Below are 9,760 nucleotides of genomic sequence, written 5' to 3'. Positions count from 1 at the left end.
TGGCTGGGCCATGTGCCTTAGCCCACAGTTGGATTCCCTGTACAGACGCTCAGAAACAGAGGCATATAGCAGAAGGTTCCTGTCAGAATCAGTCTGCCCACTGGACGCAACTAACAATATCTGAAGACTTGTTTGGTGGTCACAACTGGAGATTGGGGAAGCTACGAACATATGGTAGATGGAGGCCACAGTCGCTGCTAAGCAGTATGTGATCTAAGCAGTATGTGTGCTAAGTAGTGATGAGGGAAAGTCACTAACAGGTTTTCACCACATAAAGGCTCACAGCACCGTTCAGACCCATCCGGTGGAATCCTGGCAAAAACTCAGGCATTGGTGTTTGGAAGCTCCTTGGGTGATTTCTGAGCTGAAAGCCCCCAGCCAAGCAGAGGCTCCCTTTTGATGACTATGTCCAGCAATGGCACTGAGGTAACTGGTTCCAAGCCTGATCACCCAGCAGTCTGCTTGCTTGATTTGCTGGAGGTGTCAGTAGATTTGTTGGTTTTGTTTTGTTTTGTTTTTTCCCCTAGGCTAGCTTGGAACCTGAAGCAATCCTGCCTTAGCCTTCCAAATACTGGGAGCAAGGCACAAATCACCTGGCTCAGCTTGCAATTTGCATTTTTGTTCTTGGATCTCTAGGAAACTGCTTTTGGGGTACTTGCCTGTTTCCAGGCCTCCACCAACCCTGCCTGCCTCCCCTCCCTCCCAACACGCGCACACACACACACAGAGCACACAGATGAAGAAAAGGAATGACTGGCTTTACTTGATCTGTAATGAGATAGGCCTCTAGAGTTTGAGGCCTGCTGGGCTTCGGGGAGCCCTACTGCAGAAAGGGCATGCCACTTCAAGCATGGCTGAAGGGCAAAAGGTCCTTCAGAAGCTCCTATGTTCACCCACTGAGTGACCATCCCAGCTCCAGGTCCAGGCAGCTCCTTGTGCACCATACTCAGTCCTACCCTTTCTTCCTGCCCCACAGGAGTCAGAGGTCCCTGAGCACATATGGCCCAGCCCTTGCCCAAGCTGAGGCAGATGGCTGAAGATGGGCAGACGTCAGTGGTGCTCCCAGTTCAGCCCCAGGAGCTCCCCCACGCCATCTGTTCTCTGGGCGGCACCCAGAGAAGGTGAAGAAGCAGGATGCTAGGTGGCAAGACAGGGACTAGGGCAACACCCTCAGCAGAGCGGCCTTGCCACACCTCTCACACCACCTTAACGTCCAGCGTTCGGATCTGTGCCAGGTTCTGACGCTGGGCCTTGACCATGCGCAGGCGCCTCCCATGCAGTGTGAACTGGGACCAGGTGAAAAGCTGCAGCAGTGCACAGGTGATGGGCACAAGCACCAGCAGGTAGAAGCAACCCTGGCGGAGTGTTGGAGCCTGGGCTGGGGCTGGGGCTGGGGGCTCTGGCCAAGGCCGGACACTCCCCACAGAAGTCACTGGGGGCTGCTGAAAAAGGTCATGACCTAGGACAAAAGTACACAGAATAAGCATGGTCAGCCCAGTTGCCTGCCACCCCTGCCCCCCCCAAAGTCCACAGAATGGCATCTCAAGCATTACATACAAGTATCCTAAACCACAGCTTAAAAATGTTAAAACAGGCCAGGCATGGTGGTGCATGCTTTTCATCCCAGCACTTGGGAGGCAGAGGCAGGCAGATCTCTGTGAGTTTGAGGCCAGCCTGGTGTACAGAGCAAGAGTTCCAGGATAGCTAGAGCTGTTAAACAGAGAAACCCTGTCTCGAAAACAAAACAAACAAAGTCAGGTGTCTAGCCGAGACTAGCCCTACACTCCTTGTGTAGTCAGGATGACCTTGAGCTGCTGGTTTGGCCTCTGCGTCCTGAATGCTGCTGGGATTACAGGTGTGTATCACCACAGCTAGTTTGTGTCGTTCTAGGAGTCAGACTCAAGGTCACGCATACTTAGGCAATTTATACTCCAGCACCATCTTGTTTCCTGAGACAGTCTCCAGTGCCATGGGTTGTTCTAGGAGTAATTTTTTTTTTTGTTTTGTTTTTTTTTTGTTTTTCGAGACAGGGTTTCTCTGTGTAGACTTGGCCATCCTGGACTCACTTTGTAGACCAGGCTGGCCTCGAACTCACAGCGATCCGCCTGCCTCTGCCTCCCGAGTGCTGGGATTAAAGGCGTGCGCCACCACGCCCGGCTTCTAGGAGCTGAACAAAGCCATGGCCTCCTCATCCTCCTCCCTCCATCTCCTAAGTAATAGAATTACAGTTGTAATAAAATTACCATATCCCTTTCTCCGTTTGCTTGGTTTGCTTTTTGAGACATGGTTTCTCTACATAGCCTTGGCTGACCTGGAACTTGCTATGCAGAGCAGGTTGGCCTCGATGGTTTCTCACATCCTTCCTTTGTCATGAGAGACATCACCATATCTCACCTCAGTTCCCAAAAGCATCCCACCTGCCACCTCCCTAGTCCAGACTTCCTAGCCTCTGCCACAGCCTCCTTAGCGTCTCCGGGCTGATCTGTGCGCAGGATTGCACTCCTCCGGGCAGCGGAGTGAACTTCTTCCAAATGTCAATCAAATGGTGTCACTTCCCAGCCTCTAACTCTCCAAACAGTCTCCCTGAGCACTGAAAACCCAGTCCATAGACCATCCTGTCCACCCCTCTCCCGAATTTCCCTGTCTTAATTTTTTTTTTTTTTTAAGATTTATTTATTTATCATGTATACAATGTCCTGCCAGCATGTGTGCTTGCACTCCAGAAGAGGGCACCAGATCTCATTACAGATGGTTGTGAGCCACCATGTGGTTGCTGGGAATTGAACTCAGGACTTCTGGATGAGCAGCCAGTGCTCTTAACCTCTGAGCCATCTCTCCAGGCTCCCTGTCTTAATACTGTTACCTCCCTTACACATAGGGCCAAGCCTATAGAGAGGTTTATGCTGATTCGTTGAATGAATCAATGAACTTAGGAGAAAAATGGAGAGATGGGACAACAAGGGTTATCATCCCAAGGCACTGCAGGCCTTCTGTCTTCTGCTGAGGCCTGCTCCTTTCGGGTAGCATAACTATAGAAATTTTTATTTCAGGCCCAGCAGCCGCATCATCTCAGCTCATGGCTGATATAAAAGAATTCTATACAAAGCCAGGTTGACCATAAACTATGTTTCTGTTCTATGAGAAACTCTGACCTTGTTGTTTCCAGAAATTCCCCAAGTACAAGTCCAGTTGCCCCCAGCTGCCAGGCACACTTTCAAGGTCAGCTAGAACTTCTTGTTATCAAAATAACGAGTCAGAGCCGATCCCCCTGTTCTACCATCCATGCTCTCCCCATGAGCTAATTGCAGTTTTTTCACCTTTAAATATGCAATACAACTTCCCCCTCAAGGATGGGGTTCAGATCCCAAACTGGCCGCCTCCCTGAGCTCAAAAAAATAAAGCTTTCAGTTTTAAGCTTCTGCGTCTGAAATGAGTTTTCTCAGCTTCCACCCCGAACCCAACACCTCACTAGACCCAGAGCTGGGTCAAATAAAGTATCCTCCGGGAGACCCACCTGTGTAGAAGCAGAGAAGCCAGGTGCCCAGCAGTGGGGCAAAGGTCTGGCCAGGTTTAGTCACGAGGGCTACCATGCCAAAAAGAAGCGCCGAGGCTGCCTGTTTCCGATGGTTCAGCACCAGGTCCTCATCCACCAGGTCAGTGATGACCAGAGTCAGCAGCTTACAGGTACCCTCAGTGAAAACACGGTTGCTGCCCATGGAGAGAGGAGCAAAAGTGACGGGGGTGGACACAGAGGGTGGTGGGGGCAAGGGCAGGCAGGGCATACCTGGCAATGAAGAAGCAAAGCAGGCCAGGGTGGTCTGGGCCAGCCAACAGCATGAGCAGGCTAAGGCTGAGCTTGAGCAGGAAGAGCCCCCGCACCACTGCATAGACACCCCAGCGCCGGCACAGGGGCAGGAAGTAGAGGTTGTTGAGATGAGGAGCAACATAGGAGATGCCTAGGGAAGGAAGAGGGTCCCACTTCTTCAGGAGCAATGCCACAGCCTCGACGGTGGGTGGCAACTGACATCGTAATAATCAGAATCACAATCTGCATTAATTGTGTACCAACAATGTCTTGCACTTTTCACACTTTGTTCTCATATTTTCATTTTTATTCTATATGCATGCATGTTTTGACCACATGTATATCTGTGCAGAGGCCAGAGGGGGGCATTAGATCCTGTGGAACTGGAGCTACAGACAATAGCAAGCCACCATGTGGGTAAATGGAATCAAACCCGAGTCCCCTGGAGGAGCAGTCAGTGCGCGTAACTGCTGAGCTCTCTCTCCAGTCTACTTTTCACACCATATTTTTCACAAGCCCTTCAAGATGGGTATTGTAGTCACTTGGTATTCATGGGAGTTGACTCCAGCACCCCTCATAGATAACAAAACCTTTGGATTTTCAAGCCATTATATATAATGGCATTGTATCTGTATACCCTCATATACTATTATTTTGTTTTGGTTTTTTAGTTTAGTGTCATATAGCTCTAGATGACCTTGAACTCCTAATCCTCTTGCCTTCGTCTCCTGAATGTTGGCATTGTAGTCATAACTACCATACCAAGTGTTGTTTTGTATTTTTACTTTATTTTTGAGATGGGGTCTCTCTATATAGTCCAGCTGTCCTAGACCTCTCTATGTAGACCAGGCTGGCCTCAGACTTACAGAAATCTACCTGTCTCTGCCTCCCAGGTGCTAGGATTGATTAAAAGTGTATTATTACACTCACCCTATTTTGTTTATTTTTCTTTTGAAACAGGATCTCACTATGTAGCCCTGGCTGGCCCAAAGCTCATAATGTAGAACAGGCTGGCCTCGAACTCACAGAAATCAACCTGCCTCTTCCTCCTGGGTGCTGGAGTTAAAGGCCTACACTACCATACTCAACTTCTTTTTATTTAAAACTTTTTTTTTTGATACAGGGTTTCATATAGGCAAGGCTAGCCTCAAATTTGCTATGTAGCTTAGGCTGACCTTGAACTTCTGATCCTCCTAACTGTACCTCCCAAGTATGTGCTAGGATTAAAGGTGTGCACCACCACGCCCGGCTCACCACATTTATGTGTTTCTGGGGAATCTAGTCCAGCAGAGCATTGTATCAGTTCTGCCAGCTAAGCTATATCCCAACCCCTCTCATATACTTTAAATTACCACTTTTTTTCTCCCCTTTTAAAAAATGTATTCGCTGTTTACATTTGCTGTTGTTGTTATTACTGTTCATTTTTATTTATTTTAGATCTAGGATGGCATCAAACTCCCTTTCGATAGTGCTGAGAGTACAGGTGTTTGCCATCAAGCCTGGCATAAGTGATGTCTTAGTTATCTATAATATCCAGCACCACAAAAATGCTGCACAAATCACTGTTACGCTGCATCATTTACAAGACAATGACAGAAAGGAAAGAAAAAGGCTTTAGGTCAGTGAGATGGCTCAGCAGGTAATGGGCTTGCCGACAAGGCGGACATCCTGAGTTTGATTCCTGGGTCCCCACATGGTGGAAAGGAGAGAGAGAACCAATCCCTGAAAGTTGTGCTCTGACCTCCATATGCACCATGGCATGTATGCATCCACACAAACAGTAAGCAAGAAATGTATAAAATGAAAAAAGCCCAGGCCAAACATGGCAGTGCAACCTTTAATCCCATGACTCAGGAGGCAGAGGCAGGAAGAGCTCTGTGAGTTTGAGGCCAGCACCGTCTACAAAGGGAGTCCAGGACAGACAGGGCTCTGTTACATGGAGAAACCCTGCCTTGAAGAACAGAACAGTGTCTCGGGAGTAAAAAACACAGCCAAGTCCACCAAGTGAATGGCACGCAGGCCACTGCACTGCACCACATTGCCTCTAGGTGTCACCATACTACAAGGACTAAAGTGAGGACCACTGTCCTCCACCGAGCCTGTGCAAGCTGCTGGCCCCGGGCACTACTTACCCAACAGGAAGGAGCCAGTGGACAGGGAGATGTGGCCGGACAACAAGTGCTCCAGGAAGAGTGGGAAGAAGTTACTGTTGAAGTGGCAGTGAAACACCTGCAGGCAGACGGTGAGGAGTTCACAGGCAGGGCCAGCAGGAGAGCAGCAGCCTTGGTCCTCAGAGCTGCTGGCCTCTGTCCCCATGCCACTACACATGGGACATGCCTGAACAAACCTAAGACATTCCTTGTGGCCTATGGAATGTTATTAAGTTTGAAGGCATGGTAAAATAGCAAATAGGACAATTTTTAGGTTTTCATGGCATAAAAATAATTCATTGTGAAGTCTGGTTGTTATAGGGGCTGGAGAGATGGCTCAGTGGTTAAGAGCACTGGCTGCTCTTCCAGAGGACCCAGGATCAACTCCCAGAACCAACATGGTGGCTCACAGTCTTCTTAACTCTAGTTCCGGGAGACCTCAGAGCTTCTTCTGGCCTCCCTGGGCACCAGGCACACACTTGTGCTCAGACAAATATACAGGCAAAATACTCATATACATGAAATTTAAAAAAAAAAATTCTTCAGTCTTCTTATGGATGAGCACAGGACTGGCTTCAGAGGCTGAGACCTGCCTAAGATCACACAATGAGAGGTGGGGGTGGGATGGGGGATGGGGGGTATCGGGGGGGGGGGGGTAGAGGGGGGTAGCTCAGTGGGAGAGTCATTACATAACAATATATAAGGCCCCGGGTTCAACAATTCTCACACTATAGGATTGGGGGACAATCGCACAAGAGGGTAAGGAACACAGACCTCCCAACCTTAGTTCTACCATCAAAACTCAGGGAGGTACCCTTGAAGGAGGGGTGAGGAAATGGCTCCCCCCTTACCTGCACCAGGTCCATGCCCACAAACCACAGGAAGTTTTGGTGGCGTGCCAGTTGCCGGAGGTACTGGCCCAAGGTGATGTTGCCTGCTTCCCCGCCTCCCACCAGCAGCTCCTCTTCACACACACTGTAGAGGGGAAGGGGAGACTTGTTGGTCTATGCCAGACTGGGCCAGGGGACTGGGTGTTAAAAGCAGGCTCTGACCCTAGGGAACCAAGGCTAGTCACTCACCCGCCATCCATGACCAGGGCCGAGCACCCCCTGTCCCTTCTGGTTGCCTCAATCCGTCGCTTCAACAATTGTGTGGCCCCCAGAAAGCCCAGCCCAGAGGCAGCAGCTAGTGCCACACAAAAGGCACGGAAGGAGGAGAAATCCTCCTTGTTCCAAAAGGCGTAGGAGGCGAAGACAGACATGGAGCCGGCAGCGCTGAAGAGGGAGCAGTAAAAGTTGAGGTGGGTGCGGTCGTGGGCTGAAAGAGCCAGGTCCGCCAGCAAGGCATGATGGTGGAGGTCCACGAGTGTCAGGAAGCCATCATAAAGGCACAGGCACAGTAAGAACTGCAAGCCAGCCGGGGCCCAGGGCACCCAGAATGCCAGGAAGGACAGCGCCAGCAGCGGCCCGTGCCGGCCCAGAGCCCGCACCCGTGTCAGCACCACGTCCCTGGAGGAGAACCCAGGTCCTGACCTGCCAGGGAGAGGAGAGGATTAGGAGGTAACCTTTCACCCTGAGCAAGGCCTGGTTCCCCTGGCTGGGCCCAGAAGACAGATGCAAGGATTCATACCTAGATACACCCCAAGTCTCCAGTCCCTGACCTGAGATTAAGAGGCATAGCTTACCCAGTCATAGGCCCTCTCCTCAGCCCCATTGCCCCATCACCAGCCTGTCAGGGCTGATGAGCAAAGACTGTGGGATACTGATTCTCAGTGTTGGGGGTAGGAACGGGCACATATAGGGAATGGTAATGGAGTGCCCGAGAAGTAGCAAGGGCTTCGTGGTGGTGGCGCATGCCTTTAATCCCAGCACTTGGGAGGCAGAGGCAAGTGGATCTCTGTGAGTTCGAGGCCAGCCTGGTCTACAAAGTTAGTCCAAGATAGCCAAAGCTACACAGAGAAACCCTGTCTTGAAAAACCAAAAAAAAAAGAGAGAGAGAGACAGAGAGAGAGAGACAGCAGCAGGGAAAATATGTAGTACAAGAGATGAGTAGCCACCCATGTCACACTAGGCTCTGCCCCTTCCACCCCTTGCCCGCCCTCCCCCGGCTGGGCCATGCCCAAACCACAACTGGTATCCCTTCCTTTTCCCAACCCAAGCATGAGCAGCGGTCCTTCAGTTTGGGGAGCATCAGGCTGGGACCAGAGCAGTGATGTACCATCCCCAAGACACACACCGGGGCTGGGAGCTGAGGAACCGGCGGTCACTGAGCCAGCCGAAGAGGGGGTCGTTGAGGCTGTTCCAGAGGAGAAATACAGTCTGCAAGAAGAGAGAGACGGGCAGGTGGGCTGCACAGGTGCACAGGGCTCCCCCTCTCTAGGCTATGCACCTTCCCCAAAGGTGGCAGTAGCTTGCTGCTGGCAAGCTTTTGTTCACGCCAGTTCCTCTGCTAAAGCCCCTCTCCTGGCTGGTACACACATCTAAGCCCAGCGACCAGGGCAGCTGGTAAGTGAATGCAGCTGATTCATACATATGGGGACTTTGCTCTATATTATATATGAACATACAAGCAGTGGACATCTGGGGCAGTGGCCAGGAGTGCTTCTAGAATCCTTCTGAAGAGTCCTTAAGACCCCAGCAGCTTTTCTGGCCGAGTCTTGCTAAGCAACACAGTATGCCCTGAGTGCCTAAGGCTGGAACAGGACCCAGTGCCTTGCCCGGTCTCCCCATCAGCACCGGCTGCCCCACGCTTGGCCTATCTCTCCCCACCAGCGCTGGCTGCCCCACGCTTGGCCTACTTGGCCTACCTCTCCCCATCAGCACCGGCTGCCCCACACTTGGCCTATCTCTTCCCACCAGCGCTGGCTGCCCCACGCTTGGCCTACCTCTCCAACCCAGAAGGACACTTTGTTGATCTTATACACCGAGACAAAGGTGTCCACGTAGTATAGCAGGAACACATTATGCAGGATGGAGGTGAAGAGCGCCAAGGAGCCATACACCACTGCTGTGGGCAGGCCCAACAGCCAGGCTTGGGACCAGTCTAGGCCCATGGCTGCTAGCTGAGCCTCAGCCCCAGGACCACTGAGGGGGGCTCACGGAAGTTGCCAGCTTGACCATTCTCGCCTCTGGGGAAGAGAAAGCAGAGGAACACGGATCAGAGCGCTCTCTCTCTCTCTCTCTCTCTCTCTCTCTCTCCGTCTCTCCCTCAACACAGCACTCTTGAGTCGTTAACAACCCAGAAGATAAAAAACCTTATTCTGCCGGGTGTGGTGGTGCATTTAATCCTGGCACTCGGGAGGCAGAAGCAGGCGGATGGCTGTGAGTTCGAGGCCAGCCTGGTCTACAAAGAGAGTCCTGGACAGCCAAGGCTACACAGAGAAACCCTGTCTCAGGAAGAAAGAAAGAGGCCTGGAGAGATGGCTCAGTGGTTAAGAGCATTGACTGCTCTTCCAGAGGTCCTGAGTTCAATTCCCAGCAACCACATAATGGCTCACAACCATCTGTAATGTGATCTGATGCATACTGTATACATAATAAATAAATCTTTAAAAAAAAAAAAAAGAGCCGGGCGTGGTGGCGCACACCTTTAATCCCAGCACTCGGGAGGCAGAGGCAAGGGGATCGCTGTGAGTTTGAGGCCAGCCTGGTCTACAAAGTGAGTCCAGGATGGCCAAGGCTACACAGAGAAACCCTGTCTCAAAAAAAAAAAAAAAAAAAAAAAAGAAAGAAAGAAAGAAAGACCAAAACAAAACAAACAAACAAACAAAAAAACCCACCTCATTCCAGGCCTACTAGTCTAGCTC

General features: G+C 50.9%; 1 protein-coding gene across 1 annotated transcript; it reads right to left on the bottom strand.

Annotated features, from left to right (window-relative positions):
• Positions 1–1,173: 1,173 nt before the first annotated feature.
• On the bottom strand, positions 1,174–9,082 carry Mfsd13a (major facilitator superfamily domain containing 13A). The gene is made up of 8 exons (XM_051146703.1): positions 8,840–9,082; positions 8,191–8,273; positions 7,035–7,487; positions 6,807–6,930; positions 5,938–6,034; positions 3,785–3,956; positions 3,515–3,708; positions 1,174–1,459 (listed from the first exon to the last, which is right to left on the bottom strand). The coding sequence occupies exons 1-8, from the start codon at positions 9,005–9,007 to the stop codon at positions 1,197–1,199; spliced, it is 1,554 nt and encodes a 517-aa protein (XP_051002660.1). The 5' UTR covers positions 9,008–9,082; the 3' UTR covers positions 1,174–1,196.
• Positions 9,083–9,760: the final 678 nt, after the last annotated feature.

This window comes from Acomys russatus, chromosome 5 (assembly GCF_903995435.1).
Source record: "Acomys russatus chromosome 5, mAcoRus1.1, whole genome shotgun sequence".
Lineage (NCBI taxonomy): Eukaryota > Metazoa > Chordata > Mammalia > Rodentia > Muridae > Acomys > Acomys russatus.
Note: the sequence above shows the minus strand (reverse complement) of the source record. Positions and strands in the feature narration are given on the sequence as shown.

What these genes read in the sequence shown, in the direction of transcription:
- Mfsd13a (XM_051146703.1), bottom strand. Translation starts at nt 9,007, where the DNA reads ATGGGCCTAGACTGGTCCCAAGCCTGGCTGTTGGGCCTGCCCACAGCA. An exon ending in TGTCCTTCTGGGTTGGAGAG is followed by an intron (nt 8,274 to 8,839) that starts GTAGGCCAAGCG and finishes CTCTTCTTGCAG; the next exon opens with ACTGTATTTCTCCTCTGGAA. An exon ending in TGGGCATGGACCTGGTGCAG is followed by an intron (nt 6,035 to 6,806) that starts GTAAGGGGGGAG and finishes GTCTGCCTGCAG; the next exon opens with GTGTTTCACTGCCACTTCAA.